Below are 23,987 nucleotides of genomic sequence, written 5' to 3' on the forward strand. Positions count from 1 at the left end.
TTCATAGAGACAAGCTTCGTCCGAAAGCACGGACTCTCTACCTATGCTATTCCTCCGCTCTCGCTCCATTTATTTGATGGTACTTCTAACGCTACCATTACACAAGCAGTAGATTTACCGATCCGATTCGCATCCGGTGTAGTAACCTCCGATACATTTTATGTAACTCCTTTGGATTCATCTTGTCTTATCGTCCTTGGATATAGCTAGCTCTCCCGACACAATCCGTTGATTGACTGGGTTAAGGGCAGCATCGAGTTCCGGACGATACCGCATGGAATGCCATCGACTCCCCCGACGTCATCAGATCCGGATTCACCGGACATCCTTCCTCCGACTTCACCGGGCCCTTCGGGTCCTTCCACTGATAAAACCGCTCCTCACATTTCCTTAGTCAATGCAGTCGCCTTTTGTCGGGCTTGTAAACTTCAAGGTTCGGTCCAGTTCAGCATATACCTTCGTCCTACTGGCGTCGACCTCCGGTCCGCTTCACTCTCGTCCGAACCCCCGGACCTATCTGGGGTCCCCTCGGATTATCATGAGTACGCGGATGTATTCGACAAAGGCAAAGCCAGCCAACTTCCTCCTCACCGGCCTTACGACCTGAAGATCGATTTAGAGGACGGCTCTGCCCCGCCCATCGGTACTATATATTCCCTTTCCCCAGTTGAGCTTGTAGCTCTCCGCAAGTTCCTAGATGAGAACATTGCAACTGGTCTCCTCTGCTCCTCTTCTTCCCCGCACGGAGCTCCGGTCCTTTTTGTCAAGAAGAAGGACGGATCACTTCGGCTCTGTGTGGATTTCCGAGGCCTCAACAAAATCACGAAGAAAGACCGCTACCCACTTCCCCTCATAGCCGACCTCCTAGACTCTCCGAGCCGTGCAAAGGTCTACACCAAAATCGACTTGCGCTCGGCTTATCACCTTGTCCACATGGCGGAAGGTGATGAGTGGAAAATCGCGTTCCGGACCCGTTACGGGTCCTACGAGTGGTTGGTTATGCCCGAGGGACTCACTAATGCCCCAGCGGCTTTCCAACATTTTGTCAACACTATCTTTGCCGACCTACTGGATGTATATGTCATCGTATATCTTGACGACATCCTTATCTATTCTCACGACCTCGCATCCCACAAACAACATGTCCTTGAAGTCCTTCGTCGGCTCTGTAAGCATCGCCTATATGCAAAACCGGAGAAGTGCGAATTCCACTCCGACTCGGTTGAATACCTCGGCTACCTACTTTCCCCTACCGGCCTGACCATGTCGTCCGAGAAGATCCAATCCATCATCGACTGGCCCGAGCCCCGGAAGGTGAAGGACATTCAGTCCTTCCTCGGGTTTGCCAATTTCTACCGACGGTTTATCTTTAATTACTCAGACATTGTTGTACCTCTCACCCGGCTCACTCGGAAAGATGCCCCCTGGGATTTCTCTGATAAATGCCGGACGGCCTTCAACACCCTCAAAACCGCTTTCACGTCGGCTCCGGTGCTTACGCACTGGATGCCCGATGTCCCAATTGTTGTGGAGACAGATGCCTCGGACTATGCCATCGCTGGAATCCTTTCTATCGTTTGCCCGGACACAGAACTTCGTCCGGTTGCATTCTATTCCAGGACATTAACGGCTCCCGAGCTCAATTATGATACCCACGACAAAGAACTCCTCACCATCTATGAAGCATTCCGGTCCTGGCGCCATTATCTTGAAGGCTCGGCCGAGCCAATTGATGTTGTCACGGACCACAAAAACCTTAAATACTTCGCTACAACCAAACTCCTTTCTTGCCGGCAAGCTCGCTGGTCAGAATTCCTTCATCAATTCAACCTCATCATTCGTTTCGGCCGGGAAAACTCGGTGCTAAGCCCGACTCCCTAACTCGTCGTTGGGACGTCTACCCCAAAGAGGGGGATAAGGACTACGCTCGAGTTAACCCTCACAACTTCCGGCCCGTATTTGCCACGGAGCAACTCGCTTCGTCCCTACGAGCATCCGACCTAGCAATCCCAGTACTACGCGCATCAGTATTAATGGATGTTGAACAACTCCATATGGATATCCTATCCGCCCTTCCGGACGACCCTATCGCTTCTACTCATCTCCTGAACCCTTCGGACCCGAGATGGACAGTGGACGACAATGGGTTCCTCTGTTGCGATAACCGCATATTTGTTCCCGAATCCAACGACCTCCGTTTACGGGTCCTACGGAATACCCATGACCACCCCCTATCCGGTCACTTCGGTCAGAACCGGACCCTAGAGCTAATCCGTCGGAAGTATACTTGGCCGGGAGTACGTGCCTATGTCAAGGATTATGTTAAGTCCTGCACTACGTGCTCTCGGGCTAAAGTCCCTAGACATAAACCCTACGGCCTACTCAAACAACTCCCCATCCCCGAGAAACCCTGGAACTCTATTTACATGGACTTTATAGAACAACTCCCGTCCTCGGCCGACTTCACGGCCATCTTGGTCGTCATAGACCGCTTATCTAAACAAGCCATATTCATCCCTACTTTCGATACAATCACCTCCCCGGATCTCGCACGACTTTTCCTGTTACATGTATTCTTCAAGCACGGAGTCCCGTCCCATGTCACCTCCGACCGAGGCACGGAGTTCGTCTCTCACTTCTTCCGCTCCCTCGGGAAAGCACTGGACATGACCCTGCATTTCACCTCGGGTTATCATCCAGAAGGCGACGGTCAGACCGAGCGCGCCAATCAAACCCTCGAACAATACCTCCGGATCTACTGTAATTACCAGCAAGACAACTGGTCCGAGCTCTTGCCCTTGGCAGAGTTCGCATACAACAATGCTCCTAGTGCTACCACGGGTGTTTCCCCCTTCTTCGCTAATAAGGGTGATCACCCGAACATATCCATACATCCAGAACGAGACCTCTCATCCGCCCGGGCCCTGAGAATACGCCATTGACCTCGATGAGCTCCATCAATTCCTTCGGGATGAGATGTCTTATGCGCAGGATCTGATATCAAGGCCCGGCCGACGCTAGACGTAAGCCCGCACCGGACCTCCAGGTCGGACAACAAGTCTTCGTCAAAGCCAAGTACTTCCGCTCAAAAGCCAAGTACTCGCTCCACCCGTCCGTCGAAGAAACTATCCGAAAAGAACCTCGGACCCTTCGATATCATCGCCCGCCCGGGCACCCATTTCTTCACAATCCGTCCTCCCGGACGCAATGCTGATCCGTACATCCCGTCTTCCATGTTTCCCAAGCTCGAACCCGCAACCCCGAACACCATCCCTAACCGAATCCAACCACCTCCCCCACCCGTCTCAGTCGACGGGGAACCGGAATACGAGATCTCTGAAATCCTTGATACCAAAATCGACCGTAAGAAGACGGACATGTCAACTACTTTACTTAGTTAGGTGGGCCGGTTATCAGGGGACGGACGAAGAAACATCGTGGATCCTCGCTACCGAACTTGGAAACGCGTCCGAACTCGTACAAGACTTTCATTCAGCATATCCGGACAAGCCGGGTCCTATTGTTGTACAGTAAAAAAACGAAGAAATGATACATTGTACATAGGGAAGAGACATCCGGATCATCCGGACCACCCTACTCCTCCATTTCACCCCCATCTCCGGATTCCTCCTCTTCACCCTCCTCAGTCCCTTCCTCAGTATCCGGCCCCTTCTCCAACTCCCTCTCCCTCTGGAAAAACATCCTCATCTCAGTCAGAAAGAGGGCCTGGAAGACCCTTTGTTGCTCCAGGAGCCGGCCGATGGCACCGGTGCTACTTTCGGCCGCTTCAACAGTCCTCTCGAGAAGACTGTTGGTCCGGGCCAACTCGGCGACCATGTCGTTGACGGCCGCCACCCAAGCCTGATCATCGTACTCCAGGAAATCCTGCTCCTCGCCAATAATGCTGGGTAAGGGGCCGGGGACGATCTCAACAGAGTCGTCCGAAGGAACCGGACTCCTCTGACGCCTCTTCGCCTTACCCTTAGGAGACGGAGTCCCTGCAGTACGGGGCCGCTTCTTACCCTTGCCCTTGTCAGTATCCGTCCGGGCGGGTGGCGCCCCACCATGGCACTTCATCTTCGCAGTGCGACAGTGGTCACACGCGTTGACCGGCTTCAAACATCAGTAAAACTCACATCCGGACGAAAGAAGTCCACTCACCCGGCCCGTGGCAGACACGCCCGAGTAAACGCAGGCCCGCTTCTTATCGGAGCAGGGCTTACAGGGTCGTCCGACGTCCTTGGGTCCGACAGAAACCTATGTCCATCAGACAAAAACATCGGCCGAGAAAATTCGCTACTCACTGCAGGCCCGGACGAAGCGGACTTCTCAGCAAGCCTCTTCCGGGTCTCCTCTATATCCTTCTTCTTCTGCTCCTCCCTTAATCTCTCCTCCTCCTTCAGCCTCTCCTCCTCCTTCAGTTTCTCCTCCTCCAAACGCTTCCTCTCGGCTTCTACTTCTGCAAGTAATCTTTCTTCCTCCTGGGCCAGCTCTTGCTGCGCTGCGTTTAGCCGGGCCCAGATGGCCGCAAGCCGGGCATTGGTAGCCTGGGGTAGAGTCGGATGGGGTCTGGGACATGGTAGTGGAGTTGGTGGGTGGTAAGAATCAAAGGGAATGGCGTCCCATCAAAACCCTCAACCCTTTTATCAAATTTTCAATAAAACCCGGGTCCGTTCTCGCGCTCTTATCATCGGATCGGACATCCGGCCTCGGCCTCGTGGGCTCGGCCTTAATGGGGGGATACTGTCATATTCCGTACCTGAAGCTTCTCGTCCGGTCCGGTCCGTCCGTTCTCTCGGTTCCATTCTAGAATTCATTTCCCCGTGTCCCCATTTGTATATGCTTCTTGATGCCCCTATACGCCCGGATCCTTCTGACAGTTAATATCCGGGTTCATTCTGATCCGTCCGTTAGTCTATTCATTTTCCTTTCATTTAACTTGTCCCCCCTGTTTCATTTAATCTCCGGCTCCATTCTCGATCGTCCGCAGCAGTTCATATCCGTTAGTACATTTTCTACATAGCCCTCTGATCCGAAGACTGCGCTTCGGCCGGAAACCCGTCGGATACACTACAGTATATAAACCCTTTGTAACCCGTAGTATTTCCTCAGTTCGAATATCATCTTAGACTCAGTTCATTCCTCGTGTTCCCTCGGCTCTTAGGATTGTCTTCCTAGTCCGACCCTCCGAGCCTCGGGATTATATCCCTAAGGCTAAATCCCTCCGCTTCTACCTTCGGGTAGTCTGTACCTTGTTAGTTTCTACCCGGACGAAGTCTTGGGTAGTCTTCTCTCTCTCGTCCGGCCCGTCTATACCCTTCGGCCGACGATATCCAACCCCCTGTAAATTAGGGGCACGTACTCGGGTAAAGAGCGCAGCGCACGAGCTGAAGCTAAGCCCCTCCGGTCCGACCCGTTGAACACGGTCTTAACACTGGCTCGTGCAGGCATGTGGACCAACCGAGATTGATGCAAGATGCCGAAGATTACCCCCCAACCACCATATTCGCCTATTCATGAAAGGCATTACTGGCCTCTCTCGTGTTAGCGGTGCCGAGCATGCCCAAATATGCTGTTTCATTCTCGGTGTCATTATTGATGCTCGACTTCCCGGTAATTTATCTTCTGCGCGTCTTTTACGTGCAGTCCGCGGTCTCCTAGATTTCCTCTACTTGGCACAGTACCCGTGCCATAGTTCAGAGACATTATCTCTCCTCGACGAAGCTCTTGCCCTATTCCACGACAACAAACAAATATTTGTCGACCTCGGTATCCGGAATCATTTCAATTTCCCTAAACTTCACGCCACTCGTCACTATATATCAATGATTCATTTGTATGGCACGACGGATAACTACAACACCGAGTACACTGAACGTCTTCATATAGACTTAGCTAAAGATGCTTACCGCGTGACAAACCACAAAAACGAGTTTGCGCAAATGACTCGATGGCTCGAGCGCAAAGAGAAAATCGTTCGCCATGAGAAATTTATTCGGTGGCAACTCCACGACACTCCTTCTCACCATCCTCGACCACTGGACCTATCATTTGACCGAACACAAACATTGACAAAGCACCCAAGTGCTAGAGCTGTGTCTTTTCAACGTTTAATCTCGGATTACGGTGCCACTTACTTTCGCGAAGCACTCGCTCGATATGTCGCGCAACAAAACCATTTAGACGAACCCCTCTCTCGTAGACGTCTCGAAGACCTCGCTGCAAATGTACTCCTGCCATTCCATTCAGTGGCTGTATACCATAAGATCAAGTGGCTATCTGTTGACGCTCGAGGGCATGGTGACCCACTCGTTACGGTAGATAGTGTCCATGTCAAGCCTCGTCGCACTGGCACTCGCCAACAAAATGATGCCCTACCTGCTCGTTTCGATACAGCGCTTATAAACGATGGTACTGGTCAGTCTGTGGGTGTCGAAGGTAAGGCTCAATGCTTATAGCTCATATTACCTTTGCTTACTAGTATACAACAACTTGCATTTTGCAGGCTATCGTGTTGGTCAGATTCGTGCAATTTTCTCGCTTCGAGAAAGACACGCACAGTCACTATTCCCGCCGACAAATCAACCTCCCAAACACCTCGCTTACGTGGAGTGGTTTACTCCATTTCCTTCGACACCAGATTCAAGACATGGCATGTACAAAATCACGCGTCTTGTTCATTCAGGTGAGCGAGTTGCTAGCATAATCCCCGTTTCGAATATTTCCCGCAGTATACACCTTATCCCGAAGTTTGGACCGGTTGCACCTCGTCACTGGACGAGCAACAACGTCCTCGAGCAATGCAGTACATTTTTTGTTAATTGTTACAAAGATAGACATAATTTTGTGACCCTTAGGTAGTACACTATAAACTCGCAATAATTTTTTGTAAGCTATGAACATTATCGTGTTTATGTACATCTACCTCTAACTTGTGATAAGTTATCTGACTTAGATGTATTGTGTATATTTGTATCTAAGTTAGGACGGGAAGGTTTCCCTGATGAAAGCAGACTACGCGACATGGATGCGTGATTTGATCAGTGAATATATTGACTACACGCCGTCATCTTGTACCACTAAAGAGGCTTTCGAGATAGATTCAAGTTCGTCGATGACATCCGACTCGATGTATTCATCGGTATCCTTTAGGATGCTTAAACAAGGATGCCAATCTCAAGCCCATTCTGCCTTTGTACAGTCCTTCAACACTTTTTACAATTCTGCGACATGACCGAACAATCTTGACTGGAAGGGTCCGAATTCTTCAATCGTAATGGGTTCCAGATGTGGAGCGGGGCCAGAAGCCCAGTCAAAAACAGACTTCACCAGCACTCCTGTGGCACAGACGATGAGTATGCGCGTGTGGACTAGGCATCCCACTAATGCTAACTGGACGAGCACAAAATCCAAACAGGTTTCATCAGCCTATTAATCGGTGATCACATTGAATTAATGTTAATGTTCATGCGGAAGGAATCATATTCAAAGCTCTTTGTATTCGTCCTCATACATGCACAAAATAAAGTATAATATAACAAGATCAATGAAATAGACATACATCACGGAGAGTCATATGAGAAAAGGGGGAAACAAATCGAACAAGGCTACCGTGTAGATAAAAAGATTGAAAGAATGAAAGATCTATACCACATGCACAGATAGATGAGTTCGTGATGAAACTGAATGAGTCCGATATTGTCTCGTACCAGTCAAGGAAAAAATCAAAGAAGATGATGTAGAGAATGAACGTACACGCCAGAGATGAGTCCATAATGAAAACGAGTCCCGTTGTCCGTCTCGTATCAGAAAAGGAGAAAACAAATCGAAGGTCACAATATCGAGGAGGAAATGAGAGGAATAAAAATGCGTGCCAGAGATAAGTCCGTGATGAGAGTGAATGAGTCCAATGTCTGTCTCGTACCAGTAAAGGAGATAAAAAATCGATGATGACGTAGAGAAGAGAATGAAACATACATGCCAGAGATGAGTCCATGAGCCGTACCAGTCAACTTGAAGGGAAATACAGATCGAAGAGGTAGTAGAGAAACGAAAATCGGCTTGCTCTGATGGATGTGTGCGTGACCGTGGCGGTGGCCATAGAATGTCGTCTAGTAGGGGATAGTAAAGAAGGCCGAGTAGTGTGTCGTCGAGATTGGTCGCGGGGACCTTGGGCGTCGAAGATGCGCGACATGGTGTGTGCATAGGCTTGTAGTGGCCTTCAACTTCGTGGGCGGTGAAGCTCCGGTCGTAGGGGACGGAAGGAGGCCGTCGTCCGGATTGGTCGTAGGGGACCTGATGTCGGAGACATGGTGTACGTACGTTGTATGCGAGCGCAGAGGCAGCCTTAGAACACTTGGGGTGGTGAGCTCCAGGTCGTAGGGGACAGTGAATAAGGCCGATATGTCTGGGTCTGCGTTGTCGATTTGGTCGTAAGCTGTCGAAGTGGAGTGCTAGGAGAGAGAGGCTTGAATCGACCAGCTGCGTGCTTCGTAACCAGAATTAGAGGCTTCAGCTTTGAGGTGGAAGGCGGGCGATCGGAGAGAGAGAGCGCCTGCATACGTTGGGTAGGTGTTGTGTTGCGGTTGGTGACCAGAATGAGTGGTCGAAGCTTGAATGGGCGAGGTGGGTCATCGAGAGTGAGTCGACCAGCTGCGTGCTTCGTAACCAGAATTAGAGGCTTCAGCTTCGAGGTGGAAGGCGGGCGATCGGAGAGGGACAGCGCCTGCATGCGTTGGGTCGATGCCTCCATAGGATATGCGGGTTCGGGGAGCGGGGGATACAGAATAGTAGGTGTTGTGTTGCGCTTGGTGACTAGAATGAGTGGTCGAAGCTTGGATGGGCGAGGCGGGTCATCGAGAGTGAGAGCGTTCATGAGCGAAATTAGGATGTCGAGTGGCTGAGGTTCAGAACGATCGTCCTAGAAACTCAAGCATCAGGTAATGTAGAAATCGAGGCTACGCTGCGTCTTACCTCCGAGTCGTGGACAGTGCTTTGGTCATGAAACGACTTACAGTCGTTGTCGCAGGGTAGGAGTGTGATGTTGGAATCAATAGACAGACGTTTGCAGTAGAGGTTCGGCGAAGTGAGATTGATGCGAGGCGTACAGGTGATTGGAGCGGATATTGTTTCCGTTGATTCGATTACATGCGAAGAAAAAAGAGATTGAGACGGAGATGGCTGTAATTCGATTAAACGCGGCGGAGATGGAGGCAGAGATGGCTGTGGTTCGATTAAACGCGATGATGGAGCTGGAGATGGCTTTAATTCAATTAAACGCGATGGAGATGGAGACGGAGATGGCTGCAAATAATGTAGTTCGACAGGATAAGGCGTAGCGGAGGCGGTGTTGTCACAAGTGGATGGAGGATTAAAGTCGGCGTCGCCGACCTTCGGAGCGGCGGGTATGTCCTTAGCGTCCTTGCTGAGAATCCTCTGAGCAGCTGCGTCGGCGGCGAGAACAAGCGTGTAGGTCGACATGCAGATAGAGTATGCAATGAGGCCAGCGGAGACCTTCTCTGCTTCGGACAGGACCTGAGCGGTATTGTCGACGACGGTCCGTTTGAAGCAAAAGACCGTAAGAAAGCCAGTGACGGCGACGCGGGCAGTAATAGTCGTAATGGAAGAGATCATAATGGCTGATTGAAAAGGATGAAGATCGTAAGAATATGCTGGTACGCGTAGAAGAGGGGAATAACTGAACTGAGATTGATATGCGAGAGTACGCTGTATTTATACCCTGGAATATCAATGGAATATCAAGGTTTGTGCGCGCACGATAAACAAACTCGATCGCGACGCGTTCAAGTCACGCGCTCGGAAAATCAACCAGTATATAAGCAAGCGTACGACCACTATAGCTGAATTCCCCACCTGACCAAAGCGCAATACTTACCAAAGACAAGGCCGCTCGAAATATTTGATGTCATGGTTCATCTAATTCACATCGTGTATCACTCCGACAAACTCTTGCCCTAGTGACTGCTCATTTCACTCATAGGGGTTGTTGGGTCGAAGCACTCGCTCATTGATTTGGATAAACAAATTCTGCGGCAGCGATTGTTGAACGAAAGCCGACGCCGTTGTACTGCAGAACTCCGCCCACAGTACACGAAAAGGGTTACAACATGGACTTTCGCTGACCAGCGTGTAAATCATACATTGATACAAATCCACCGCAGCCCTCGCGATCTCATCCATGAACTCCTGATTTGGCATTTCCCTCCGTGAGGTAATGGTATATTGCAGACGGTTGACTCTGTGTGCACGCGTAAATTTCGGCACACGAACCTAAGCATTCAACGTACCGTCGTATCCAGTCATATATGCCACCCCAAAGCCCTCAGGTACAATTTCAACCCATCCGTACACTGGGAAATGGTCCGAGAAAATGGCGCTCGTGCTCAGGACCCAGTGTCCGGAGCGTTTGTACAACGGATCGTTGTACAGCTCGGGAACTGCCTCGCACTCTTTTGATAAACTAATTCAAATCACAGGACTGTGCCACCGAGAAACGTGATAAGTCCCCAGTATTCATCGTCTGATCTGCAGGAATAGACAAGTTAGAGATAGATCCATTCCATGCGGTGAAATGGAAGACACCGCATGGTCTCACGTCGTCGCTACAAGCAATATCCCGAAGGACCGTGAACCACCTATGATTCATAACTGGCAGTCTGGCACCTAATCTCGAACCGACGATTTGGGAAGATGCACTAACACTTCCCAGAACGAGTCCGACTGTACCCGGTTGTCCCAGAACGTCTGGACTAACTGGCACCAGGCACGCAGCCCGGCGGCTGCCCGGGTGAACATGATATGCTCACTGCTGAAAGCGGTAGTACTGACGTTGAAAAGAACGTTGCCACCGTGGAAATCAGAAGTGGCGAAAGACCTTAGCTATAGCGGGACCAAGGGGAATCTGCATGAATATCAGCTGCAAAACGCGCCATTATCGCCCGACACCAAATATACAGCGCTGCCGAAAGGATCCCACGAAACCCGCAGCCGAGGACAGCGTGCTAGAAGAATTAGCCCAAGTATACTATGAGAACTGTAGCATTGACAGTGCCTGTTACTGAATGTGTGTTTATAATCGAGGAAGAAGCTTATAGCCCAGACTCTGAATCTGGAGGAAAGGAGGGAACCAAGAACTAGCAAGTCCAAGACGCTATCGCCTCACAAGGCCCATCGAGGACAAGAATTCAACGTTCTGGCCAGCCAGAAGAAGACATCAATTCATGGCAGCAGAACTGTACACAGCGCTGGCCGTGACGAGGTGGGAAAGAGTGTATAGCAAGGAGCTTCGGTCAAAGACGTGGGCCAATGGGATGGAATGATGACGTAAGACATTAGCACCCTCAGAAGGGTTAGTAACGCGGGCGTTTGCCCTCCATACTAAAATGCGGTGACTACTGCAACTGTTCAGTCTCCATTTACAAAGCCTTCCTTCGCCCGCCGCCGGCTCAGCCTCAAAAGCTGCCCTATAAGCAATCCGCTACCGCAGTGCTGGCGCTTACTTTCTCTTCCCTAAAACACCACATCACAATCGAGAACAGTTCCAGCTTGACATAGGCACCAGTCATTACACATAATTTGCCCCTCGTGGCTATCTGAAGCATGTCTGTCATATCTGGCATTGTGTCAAGCGTCCTGGAAAGGACAAAGCTCGCAGCTCTCGGAAACGTCGAACTTCCTTTCGTGGATGATGAACCGCTTGCAGCCACTAAGGTAGATGACAGTGCCGTAGGAAAATGTGAGCTACGAATAGAGGGAATGACGTGCGGCGCATGTGTAGAGGTGAGTCCGTATTAAGCCGATGTATCATACGTATACTCATTGGTTGTAGTCTATCGAAGGCATGCTTAGATCGCAAGCTGGCATACATTCAATCAAAGTTGCACTTCTTGCTGAAAGAGGTGTGGTCGAGTATGACCCCTCAATATGGACACCAGAGAAGATTGTCAATGTGAGTCCGTCACTAATACATCAGGCGTATGCTGATCATTATTGGCAGGAAATTTCAGACGTAGGATTTGATGCCACTGAAATACCAATGGCGCGGTCTGATATGGTTACACTACGGATATACGGCATGACCTGCGGTTCATGCACATCAACTGTGGAATCTGGCATACGCGGGACGCCAGGGGTCACTAGCGTCGCCGTCTCACTCACCACCGAGACCGCCAAGATAGAATTTGAACCCAGTCTCGTCGGCCCTCGGGAATTGGTCGAACGCATAGAAGATATGGGTTTCGATGCAATATTGTCAGATCAAGAAGACGGCACGCAACAACAGTCCCTTGCCCGAACCAAGGAGATCCAAGAGTGGGCCAGCCGCTTCAAATGGGCGCTCACATTCGCAGTGCCGGTTTTCTTCATCAGCATGATCGCGAATCACATACCATTCATCCAACCTTTCATTAATCTTCATCTATTCAACGCTATCTATCTCGGCGATCTTATCCTTCTTGCTCTTACGACTCCTGCACAATTCTGGGTCGGTCAGAAGTTCTATCGAAATGCATTTAAAGCACTTAAACATGGTACCGCAACCATGGACGTCTTGGTTATGATCGGAACCTCCGCGGCTTATTTTTATTCCTTATTTGCCTTACTCTTTGCGGCATTCAACACCACACCTGACTACCGACCTTTTATCTTCTTCGACACAAGTACTATGCTCATCATGTTCGTATCTCTCGGGCGCTATCTCGAGAACCGCGCAAAGGGCAAGACGAGTGCTGCTCTGACAGATCTCATGGCCCTCGCACCAACAATGGCCACGATCTACACGGATTCTCCAGCATGTACGCAAGAGAAACGGATTCCTACGGAGCTGGTGCAAGTAGGGGATACTGTCAAACTTGTCCCCGGGGAGAAAGTGCCTGCTGACGGAACGGTCATCCGAGGATCATCCACTGTGGATGAAAGCGCCGTCACAGGCGAACCGGTTCCGGCTTTGAAACAGCCTGGAGACAGCGTCATTGGGGGCACCGTCAACGGCCTCGGGACTTTCGACATGCTCGTGACCCGTGCAGGCAAGGACACAGCGCTCGCACAGATTGTCAAACTCGTCGAAGAAGCACAGACGTCCAAAGCGCCAATCCAGGCATTCGCGGACCGTGTTGCAGGCTTCTTTGTTCCCGCCGTCATCTCGCTCGCAGTACTCACATTCGTTACGTGGATGATCGTCTCTCATGTCATGAGCGAGGATAGACTGCCAGCAATGTTCCAACGGCATGGCGCGAGCCGGCTAGCAGTTTGTTTGCAGATGTGCATATCAGTGGTGGTGGTTGCATGTCCGTGTGCTCTGGGACTGAGTACACCGACTGCCATCATGGTTGGCACGGGTGTAGGCGCGAAGAACCAGATCTTTATCAAGGGTGGTAGGGCGCTCGAGGCCAGCCGGTTCATTAAACGGATTGTGCTGGACAAAACAGGTACCGTGACGCAAGGGAAGCTCACTGTGGCGGGTATGGCATGGGTGCCCCCACGCGATTCCTCTGAGTTCTTACCTGATGACAATGTCGGCGCTCAATCTTTGTCATTCAAATGCGCCGACGGCACAACTACTCGCGCAACTGTCATAGCAATGGTTGCTGCGACGGAGGGCAAGTCCGAGCACCCTCTGGCGAAAGCCATCGCTGCTCATGGCAAGAGTCTTCTTGCCGGCGCCGATGTCCAATCACCAGCATTAGACATGAAGTCTTTCGAGAGCGTGACTGGCGCTGGCGTGAAAGCCCTCATCACATCATCTGGTTCCAACTACACTTTATACATCGGAAATGCGCGGTTCATCGCACAATCCGACAGTGCGCAGCTGCCTTCCGTTTTGACGAATTACGAGGCACAAGAGAGCAAGCTCGGTCGCACGGTGATCTTCGTTTCTTCGTCTCGGGCATCTTCTGCTCCGTTGCCCCTGCTTGCAGTTTCTTTGTCGGACGCTCCCAAGCCCTCGTCTGCGCAGGCAGTCAAGGCACTACAGGCCATGGGCATTGAGGTGAACATGATGACGGGTGATGGGATGGTCACAGCGCTGGCGGTTGCCAAACAAGTGGGAATCAAATCCGAAGGCGTTTGGGCCAACATGAGTCCCAAAGGCAAGGCGTCCCTTGTTACGGATCTTATGAACCAAGGCAATGGTGGTGTTGCAATGGCATGTGTCTCCACCCTGCTTGGATGTTTTGAATCTGACTTGTGCATCTTATTCTTTCAGGTCGGTGACGGCATCAATGACTCGCCCGCCCTGGTAGCTGCCACAGTCGGTATCGCACTGTCCTCGGGAACCTCCGTAGCCATCGAAGCTGCCGACATCGTTCTCATGCGCTCTGATCTCCTGGACGTCGTCGCTGCGCTCCACCTTTCGCGCAGCATCTTTTCGACGATCCGGCGGAATCTCGTTTGGGCGTGTATATATAATGTGCTTGGGATCCCACTCGCGATGGGTGTATTCTTGCCCTTTGGGCTGTATATGCACCCGATGCTGGCAGGTGCCGCGATGGCGTTCTCGTCGGTGAGCGTAGTGACGAGCTCACTGATGCTGCGATGGTGGCGACGACCGGTGTTGAGCGTGATGCCCGGGGAGACGGTGCATGGGGAGACGTTGTTTGAGAGCGGGAGGAATGCGATGGACGACATGTGGGATTCGGTGAGGGGAATGGTGAGGAGGCGGAAGGTGGAAGAGGGGTATAGCCAGCTTCCGATGGAAATGTCGGAGAGTGTTTGAGTATGATGGGGTTTTGTTGTATGTATACTTGATGTATACCTAGTCTCTCTCGGTGATTGCGCAATGCGCATCATGGTTATCTTATTTCAGTTAATACTGTGTACCCTTAGAGTTCCGGTGCGCTGGATAAAAACATTCAGTCCTTCGGCTGTGTATGTACTCTTGGTCATACATATATAGCGTTTGAGCCTGCGATCAATAGTCTGTAAATGCATAGCCTGGTGTTAATAGCAGTTGCATTCATGTCACTACCGATGTTTTAGCTTTCGTGCAAAGTTCGATCCTGTGACAATGGAAGATCTGTGGATGTCAAATTTTCCTGCCATCAGATGGCCACTTATTATCAATGCACCAACCAATGTTACGTTAACGCCGGGACCTCTCTTGTTAACTTAACTCTGTTGCTGCCGCGTGTTGTATTTTCTCATATGCTTCCATCCCTTTCAAGTTTCCTAGGCTGTTCAATTGAACCATTTGATGTCCGTTGTCGCTAGTAACGGCGGCGGCGGCTAGTTGACTTCCCTCAAGTGCTGTGTTGGACCCTTGTTGTATCGCATGAAGTACGAACCTGCCCAGAGAGGCCCTGACGGTGATGCTGACTTCCTTTGATTTTATAGGACGTACTATGCACTACCATGCACTGTATACACTATCATACTGCTCGACGCTGTCGTGAAACAGCTACAGTCCAAGTGCTTTCCGAGAGCGAAAGTGATAAGATTCGATGACTTTACGGATCTAGCCGTGAGTCACCCTGGTGACCTCCACCCTCCACTGACCACGCCATCGGCAATGCCTACAAAGTTGTGTCATCTGATCTTGCATCTGATGAGGAGAAAGTCTGGGCATTGGCAATGCCCGAACACACAATTGTGAGCGCTTAAACCTAAAATAGGTGTCCGTCTGACTCCGTCGACCCAATTCTTTGCATGAAATCAACTTATCAGGCTATATCAAGGGTTCAAGGCTATCTGCCACCAGGTGCCACATGTTCCTGAACTCCTGAGTTCAGCAAGGGCATAGTCAACTTACGGAAGGTATGATCCATTATTCCCATCTGCAAGTCCCTTGGGTAATCATTTATAAACCTGTTTCTTTGTCGCCTTCCACAACCTCATTCACTGCAGATGTTTCACCTCACAGACGGACAGTCTTCGGTAGAGGTTCGTATTCTTTGTGCACGTACACGATTTGACAAATAACTGAAGCGCAGAGTTTTCATACCGCATGGAGCGACGCTGAAGACGACCTCCGACCTGGAAGCGTGGGCGAAGAGCAAGTCAGGCAGGCGATTCAAAATATTGCAGACTCAATACTTCGCGACATGCCCATCCGGTTGCTGAATACTGACGATGGAAAGATCTATGCTCGCCCCGCTCTTATCACGAAACTCGGGGAGTCGGGTACATTTCACTCGCTACTCACCCTCACCACCACGAGGTCTACTCTGAAACAAGAGGAGTACTTCTTTGAAGTGGTGAAAAGCTTCTTTGCATATGCCATGCTCTCCCACAGATGGGAGGGCGACGAACCTGGCTTTAAAGATATCCCACAGGAGGGCGTCTATACGCTTTCTACATCGAGATTCGACAAAGTCCGCAATTCCTGTCGCAAGGCGCGCAAATATGGATTTCATTGGGCATGGATCGACACATGCTGCATTGATCAGAGGAGCAGCGCTGAAGTACAGAAGTCCATCGCTTCCATGTTCTCGTGGTATCGCGGGTCGGCACTGACAATCATCTACCTTTCTGACGTCGCGGAATCCAGCGATCAGGCGCTTTTGCTGAGTAAATGGTTCCGAAGGGGCTGGACTCTTCAGGAATTGCTTGCCGCCAAGGTCATCCGGCTCTACAAGAAGGACTGGACCTCATTTTCTCAATCCACAGCATTCAACCACAAGAATGTTGCTGAGATCTTGGATGCGTTGGAATCTGCAACTGGGATACAGAAAGCCTATCTCAAGTTCTATTGTCCAAGCGTCGAGCACCCTCGAACGAAGCTGAGATGGGCTCGTGATCGAGTGACCAAGGAGAAGGAAGACGAAGCATATTGTTTGACGGGAATCTTCGGATTCACTATGACGGTCAAATATGGAGAGGGTGATAATGCATTTGCTCGACTCTTGATGGAGATCATGAAACGCACGGGAGATGCTACTCTTCTGGACTGGATCGGGCAGCCTTCGACCCTGAACAGTTGCCTTCCTTCGTCCCCAAGATGCTTCTCGGATGCTCCTTTCGCAATTACGGAAATGTCATTTGACGGCCTCCCTCGCCCTGTTTTGAGCTTTGCGTCGGCTGCAAAGCTCGTCTATGTGTTCAAAAGGTCAGTCCGCAGGGCAAGAAAGTGAGTTTTCCCAATTGAAATACGCATTTTTGCTTACATGCTTCATGTCCAGCTCACCCCGTCTTCATAATGGTCACAACACAACTCAGGAGCTAAGCGGTGATGGGCCTGATGACGATTGCGCTCCACAAATTGCAAGGACTGCAAGCAGTCAGAGCTTTTTTTTGCTCAGACGATCTGCAAGCTCGCCGTTTGGCGAGATGATGCCCCTTGCAAGACTGCTGGAGAAGCCTCCTAGGCCATACCATCTTAACCCTGAAATTCACATCACTGTGCCGTGCTTTTTGCATGAAGTACAGTCACTTTACTTCACGCCGGACTCGGGATCATACTATTGTCGTGCAAACGGCATCAAATCATTCAGTCTTGTCACGTCAGAGATATTGAAGACATCTGCAACCGACCATCCTTCCCCATCTCGTTATCTGCTAGCACGAACCTGGGATCCACGACTGTCTTATGGATCTTCGCATATAAACCGCGCCAGCATGTCGCTGCTTCGCCAACGACTCAAGAACCCGTTCTTTGCAACGCTGCTGGAACGTTGCGACGATGACCGGTTCAAAAGAATATCTACAAAAGAACGTATCGTCGCGGAGCTTGAGCTGTTTCCCCCACAAACCTACGGAGTGCGGTCGATTGATCTTAAATGATACAACGAAGTATCATATTCCTTGGTGCGTCGTCAATGTCTTCGCATGCATGATTAGATATATCCAAGCCAAGCATTATTTCTGACCACGTACTGATGTATATCCAGACATTCTACTAAAAACTTATAGCATCATTATATCGCCTAGACACCATGTTTATTGTGCAATTTGTGTCGATTGCCTCTAACTTATTTGCACAACTGTGATATTATTTAATATCGTACACTGGTATTGTACTTATTCCAATGTTTTTAGCACGAACTCATTTCGTTCCCTCCTTTACTGGTATGAGACGGACAACGGACTGACTTTAGTTTCATTGATCTTGTTACTTTGTGTACCGTCGGACGATGTAGGCTTGAAAGCAATTTTCTTATGTTCTGACTCTAAGTTAGTTCTTATATAAAACATACGAAAGGAAATGATAGGGGAGACTATAAAACGGTCAATCATGATGATCTGCGCCTTAAGGCACGTTCAAGTTTCTGATCCCATCTACTTAGCTAGTAGCCTAGCCACCCTTCACTACAAGATCTACCAAGTGATACAAGAATAATATCTCACGATTGACGGTCTGTCTCCATGTCACACATTGGGAGTGTATTCTTGGGAGATTTCCAGCGATTCCGTATACTATCTTCCACGCCTCCGTCATCTCCTCCGCCCGGCCAACTTGGACATCAAATGAGCGTCGCATCTGCTTCCCAATCCCTCGAGGAACTCGTGGAACATCATGATAATGTCCAATCAGAGCTGTCTGCTCAACAGCCGACTGCTGCCAGTGTTGTGACACCCCTACCACAACTCGAACCATCAACCGCACCTCCAGTCATAGATCCCGTTTTATCGCTGGAACTGAGACTCCGCTGGCTCGAAGCGTTGCTTCTAGGTGTACGACAGGATGCGAGGGATCGTAAGGGAAAGGAAAAAGTGGGACCAGAGCTCAAACACGGTGAAACCCTCATTCGCTTAGCCGAGAACGTGCAAAGGCGCCTCGACAGCGTCATACAATCCAACGACAGTCTCCAGAGGTTCATGAGCAAATGTAAGGTTGCATACACGTCTCTCTCATCACATTCTGACGCGTTCTTCCTAGATGACCTACATGCCCATCTACTAACTGCAGCGTTCGCCCTGTCAGGGGTGCTCCCTGGGCCAGCCCCGACGTACGAAAACATGTCACCAGAAGAACTAGAAGCGCTCCTGGTAGAGATGGAACCAGAAATTCGAGCTGCTGACAGGGACATGCGCGAGATCGAAATGCTAGAACATAAAGGTGTCACAGCAGCTGGAAAACTTGCAGGCAAGTCGTGCTGACCCCTCGCGAGATCTCATTTTCATTTTCTTCATTCAGACTATGAAACGTTGCAGCCTCGTTTGGACGCGCTTTTGAAAGCGCATCAGGAGGATATTAGATTAGCTGCGTCGTTGGAGAAGCGAATAGCAGTTCTTGTCGACAGACATGCTACTCATGTACGTGTTTTTTCCCCGTTCATCACCTTCAGCCAGCGTTTGTGTTCTGATTGACTATTTTTCAGGTGGACGCGCTCTCAGAACTTTTCGTAGCATGGGATGACGTCCTCACCGAAACCGAAAATAAAGTCACAAAGCTCGAACGCGATCGTGACGAGCGCCAACGGCTGGGTTATGTATAGACAGCCTGGACCACCACGTCTTGATATCACACACATACTTTACCCTCCTTATAATAAACAGAAGCATTGATGATAAAACAGTTTCATTCGTTCCTAGGTAATCAATCAACTACATTACTCCCACTTCTTGGGCCAAGAAATAAAGGAAACAGCCATGGGAAGCGGGCGTGGATATATCATGAGAAGTCGCACAGTTAAGTAAGTAACAAACAGGGAATAAGAAACATCCGAGGAATCATAAAGTGCGTATCTTGACATAAAGACGAGACCGCGGGGGTTACATTAAGGGGATCCAGAACCGAGTAATACTTAAGGACAAGGACGGTGAAGGACGGTGGCGCAAAGGAAGGAACGTAATGGGTTGAAACCATACTAGAATGACCACAAAACATAACAAAACGAGAAAGCATGAACACAAATAAGATATGAACCCAGTGACAGAACATAATACGGAAAGAAAATGAAATAAAATGAACAAAAAAATGAAAAAGAGATCATGTCTTAGGGGGGTATTAGTCGCGCGCCATCCAATCGGTACTCCGAGAAACCAGCTCTATGGAGTTGTCGATGGTCCAAAACAGGCGCTCGGTAGCGCTGCGTCCACTCCAGCTCTTCTGGTCACGCAATATCATGGCCTATAATCATGGCCAACGGTCAGTCCTGTCAATGAAAACTTCAAAGAAAAACATGGACGCACCTGTTGTGCACCGAAATTCCGTTGGTCATGTGCAAACAGCTCGACATTTTCTTCTAAAGCCTCCGCCAAAATCTGCAGGTCCTGGAGTATGGCCTGCATCGCACGCACCGCAGCGAGAGTGAGGATATCCTTGCGGTTACGCATCGTCGTGCCTTCGGTATTCGGCGGAGGAAGTGTTTTGGAGATGCTTTGCAGTACAGTGTGCAAGATGCGTTTGGTCTCGTTCATGATCTTCTGGGCCTGGGGGTAGTTCTTCCTCGAAACGAGGACGAGAGCGCGCGTGATCATGTCGGATGCGAGAAGTTCCATTCTACGTCGGACGATCACAGGATCTGATGGTTTGACTGGCTTGGGCGAGATAGAGGTAGCTTGAGGAAGGAGAGTGATCGTCAAGAGGACGGGATGGGCGAGGCGTGAAACTTGTTTAGATGCGCTGGGATCATAGAAAGACCCATCAACCTCGAACACTGGAACCTCATCAATCATCCGATCCATCATGCCATCCACAAGATCGGCACCATCTTCAATGGCCAAAGAATCAAGACCCATGCTCTGCACAAATTGATCCGTGGCATTAAGCGCGCGATTACCGTTCTGCGCAGAAGGACGGCGAGTTTCGGTGTTATCGAGCTCACACTCGATGAGCATCTCTTTGCATTCGCCATAGCGAAGCTCGCCAACGTCGATGTCGACGTTGTGGCCATCCGTCGAGAGGATGGATGAAGGCCCACCAGAGACCTTGCGGATGCGGAAACGCTGACCGTCGACAATTTTCATGTGTAGCTTCATGTTGAGGAGGCCAATGGACATCATGCCGCCGACACAGCCAGCGAGACAGCTGCGGAGGTCATACCAGTCCTTTACGAAGGTGTATGTCCCACTGGTATGGTTCGACATGAGCCAGAGAGAAGCAGGGTCGTGCGAGCGACCATAGCCAAACGAGTGAATGGGCATGTTTGCAGCTTCAGCACGGGCGAGGACAAGATCCATCTGCGCACGTCTCGTGCTGTCTGCAGCATCGCTCACGAGGACCATCCCCGAGATAGGATTACGAGACTTGCGTTGAAGTACAACATCAAGACCTTAGGGAACACGGTCAGCAGAAAGTAGAGATGAAAAAACGATCACTCACCATGGTTAACCGCAGTCACAACGTCTGTCTTCTCCTCTTTGGAAGCCCTCACCAGGAACTCATCATCTTGCCCCTCATCTGGACGGCCAATCTCATCGATGAACTTGGACAGCCTCCCTCGGCTGAGTGACTTGCCAACACAAAGGTAAGGCGTCTTGCGCACACGTCCACCAGGTCCCACTTCAAAGGTGACGAGACTCAACCGATCCTTGGTTCCGAGAGCAGCGAGGATAAAGTCCAGTGATGCCTTGATAACGCGGAGCTTAAGCGCTGCGGTGCTGCGGGGAGCATTCGGTGGAGGTAGTGATACGATAAGGATAAGATCAAGTGCCGGGTGTGGGAGGGGAGCAAGTGAATTGGAGGGTCCAGCAGATACATGCGGTGCAACCAGGCCTGAAGGATGCGTCTCATAGTGAGAAAGTACATCGTCCTCGCCGAGGGGTTGAAGTTTGCTGTGCATTTGTCTAGATTGAGGTTGCGGCACGGAACCATGGGAGGTCAATGAGGACATCGTGGAGCGTGTGGAGCCCTGGAGTAAACTGTCGACGGTGCTGGGTGAGGTGGACGCAGTGCTCCCGCTAAGCATTCGCGCAGCCTTTCCTGAACCCCCGAACTCATCCATGTCAAGGCCACGGTCAATGGGCGGCTGCGGTGGTGATGCTTGATGTTGGAAGGAGTTTACAAGGCCCTGGATCTGGCTCCTCCAAGCATCCATGGAAGAGCGATCTTTGAAAACGAGAATGAAAGAGTCGAGTCGCTCATCCTCCATTTCAATCGTGAGGCTCATCTCCCCGCTTGTGCTCACCGTGATGCGCTTGATATGTCGAACATAAATGCGACCCTTGAGGCGCAGGACACCCTTGTTGGACTGGGCGCTAGACCCTGAAACTGAAGTCGAGGTGTCGTTAAAAGCTGGCGACGACAGGAACCGGCCAAGAGACCGCTTTTTCTCTTCTACAACGCAAATGATGGCCTCCTTGAAGAGGTAGACGAAAAACTCCCGCACAAGGGCATCTCGGCGGACAGATAGCATGTCATACATTTGCAGGGGGCCGAGGCCAGACAACGCGTGGCCCTTCCAATCAATTATCCGGTTGCGCAAGTCCTCAACGATAGCGTTGAAAGGTGACGATTCTCCCTCCTCTTCCTCCGCTGGTGGGCCCGGCCTATAATGGGAAGACTGGGCCTCATTTGTAGATGACCAGGGCTCGGAACATGGGTCATAACGTTGTGTTTGGGTTGGGCGTCGCAGAACTTCACTTTGTCTTTGGGACGGATGAGGCATCTCTGTATCGGCTCGTGAGAGGGTGTGAGTACTCCGAGCACCATATGCATCCGCCATGACAGGACCCGGAACATGACTTGTTCCACGCCTGGCAGGTAACTCGATTACAACAATGCAGGTTAAAGGTTGACAAGCTTCGCCATTCCGGGTGATGGATGAAAATTCGGGGCGGACTTGGATGGAAGGTGCGACGATGTAGTGGGATTCGCTTGGTGTTGACTTGACTGAGACAGCGTGGTCTATTGGGTCATCGTCTGTGGGATCGTAGGGTTGAGGAGGTACTGGGCTGCGGCGGGAACGTGTGCCTGATAAATCTCGGCCAGGATAAACTGCGGGTGCATGGGGATCGCCCATGCCGGTCAGAGCGGCGAGTTCTGTAACGTGGTGAGATCAATGGACAGCTGCGGCTAGTTATGACTGACTATTATTTTTGCTGCTGTCTCCGTCGCCAATCTTCATAGGTCGTCTGCAAACCCCACAGACGCCAAGATTTGATTTGCGAGGCACTGTAGAGCGAGATTGTGCTGGTGGTGGTCCGTATACAGCAGTAAAACATGCCTATGGGAAAGGAGCGGGTTAGACTCGTGTGCGAGGGAAGATGAAGACGGTTGCAATTTTGTTGGAATACGATGGAGCATGATGCTACGATAAGGAAAATGACTGACTTCGTGAAGAGAGTGACCGCACTCTGGTACAACATGGGGCTTTTCTCCAGGAAGTCTGAAGCTGAAGCTCAGCGGTTCAAGACATACAGGACATTCTTGTTCGTCTTCGATATATTCATTGTTGGATACAACAGGTAGAGGAGCAGGCGGCATTGCGGCGTATGGATGGGGGTTGTGGCTGTCTGTGGCGGATGCGTTGGAAGTCGAATAGGAAGAGCGGAGAGAATTGGAAGACAGCGAACGATCGGGTGGTTTGCGCTGAAACACAGATTGTAAACCTTTGAAAGCAGAACTCTTGGCTGATTTTGGTGGATTTGGCGATGGATAAGTACTAGTGGGAGAGAGATGAAGTTGATGGGAGTGATGATGGTCCAAAGTTGGGTGGCCAATTAATTGATTGCGCGGGGACCGGGCTGACGACGGAGATGGTGGTTGTTGCTTCATTACTAGAGAGTGTGTTTATCGTCGTCGTCGAAGACAGCGAGCTCGACGTTGTCGTCGACAGATAGTAACGCTAAAGTAGCGCTGGAAGGAGAAAGAGAGGGTATAAAACCTTGGTGTAAACTATGTCGTGACTGTTGACGTTCAAGGTCGAATTCAACTAGTCGGTACTTGTCTTCGTGGCTTGCTCGTTTCCTTCGTTGACGTTGACGGCTAAACGTACTAATAGTATGAAATAAAATGATTCTCTTTCGGCATTGTTTCTAGTTTTATGCAATGACCCTCACTTTAAGCGCTCGACCATGCGCTGCGCATTGTTACTAAGTAGAAATCAGACATATTCACTGTATCATAGGCGATGGGTAGTGGACAACAAGAG

The 23,987-nt window shown here is 50.4% G+C and overlaps 7 protein-coding genes across 7 annotated transcripts; 4 read left to right on the forward strand and 3 right to left on the reverse strand.

Moving 5' to 3' along the window:
• Positions 1–5,435: 5,435 nt before the first annotated feature.
• Positions 5,436–6,861, forward strand: DEU56DRAFT_739371 (uncharacterized protein; the record flags this gene model as incomplete). Its single annotated transcript, XM_041348725.1, has 2 exons — positions 5,436–6,438; positions 6,506–6,861. Coding segments are annotated over 2 exons (1,359 nt in total), but the record flags the coding sequence as incomplete, so codon positions are not given.
• Positions 6,862–7,571: 710 nt separating this feature from the next.
• DEU56DRAFT_811897 (uncharacterized protein) lies at positions 7,572–8,018 on the reverse strand (the record flags this gene model as incomplete). Its single annotated transcript, XM_041353568.1, has 1 exon — positions 7,572–8,018. A coding segment is annotated over exon 1 (374 nt), but the record flags the coding sequence as incomplete, so codon positions are not given.
• Positions 8,019–8,909: 891 nt separating this feature from the next.
• On the reverse strand, positions 8,910–9,633 carry DEU56DRAFT_811902 (uncharacterized protein; the record flags this gene model as incomplete). The annotated part of the gene is made up of 1 exon (XM_041353569.1): positions 8,910–9,633. The coding sequence occupies one exon, from the start codon at positions 9,631–9,633 to the stop codon at positions 8,929–8,931; it is 705 nt and encodes a 234-aa protein (XP_041206986.1). The 3' UTR covers positions 8,910–8,928.
• A 1,767-nt stretch (positions 9,634–11,400) lies between these two features.
• DEU56DRAFT_811907 (E1-E2 ATPase-domain-containing protein) lies at positions 11,401–14,924 on the forward strand. Its single transcript, XM_041353570.1, has 4 exons — positions 11,401–11,799; positions 11,849–11,968; positions 12,017–14,161; positions 14,222–14,924. The coding sequence occupies exons 1-4, from the start codon at positions 11,620–11,622 to the stop codon at positions 14,729–14,731; spliced, it is 2,955 nt and encodes a 984-aa protein (XP_041206987.1). The 5' UTR covers positions 11,401–11,619; the 3' UTR covers positions 14,732–14,924.
• A 2,061-nt stretch (positions 14,925–16,985) lies between these two features.
• On the forward strand, positions 16,986–17,733 carry DEU56DRAFT_757269 (uncharacterized protein; the record flags this gene model as incomplete). The annotated part of the gene is made up of 2 exons (XM_041350109.1): positions 16,986–17,059; positions 17,133–17,733. The coding sequence occupies 2 exons, from the start codon at positions 16,986–16,988 to the stop codon at positions 17,731–17,733; spliced, it is 675 nt and encodes a 224-aa protein (XP_041206988.1).
• A 365-nt stretch (positions 17,734–18,098) lies between these two features.
• On the forward strand, positions 18,099–19,454 carry DEU56DRAFT_889108 (uncharacterized protein). The gene is made up of 4 exons (XM_041356259.1): positions 18,099–18,778; positions 18,830–19,036; positions 19,088–19,206; positions 19,272–19,454. The coding sequence occupies exons 1-4, from the start codon at positions 18,316–18,318 to the stop codon at positions 19,386–19,388; spliced, it is 906 nt and encodes a 301-aa protein (XP_041206989.1). The 5' UTR covers positions 18,099–18,315; the 3' UTR covers positions 19,389–19,454.
• DEU56DRAFT_811917 (uncharacterized protein) lies at positions 19,455–23,831 on the reverse strand. The gene is made up of 5 exons (XM_041353571.1): positions 23,168–23,831; positions 22,925–23,060; positions 21,218–22,876; positions 20,086–21,167; positions 19,455–20,023 (listed from the first exon to the last, which is right to left on the reverse strand). The coding sequence occupies exons 1-5, from the start codon at positions 23,609–23,611 to the stop codon at positions 19,901–19,903; spliced, it is 3,444 nt and encodes a 1,147-aa protein (XP_041206990.1). The 5' UTR covers positions 23,612–23,831; the 3' UTR covers positions 19,455–19,900.
• Between the last annotated feature and the right edge of the window lie 156 nt (positions 23,832–23,987).

This window comes from Suillus clintonianus (genome assembly GCF_016758775.1).
Source record: "Suillus clintonianus strain FC179 chromosome Unknown DEU56scaffold_50, whole genome shotgun sequence".
Lineage (NCBI taxonomy): Eukaryota > Fungi > Basidiomycota > Agaricomycetes > Boletales > Suillaceae > Suillus > Suillus clintonianus.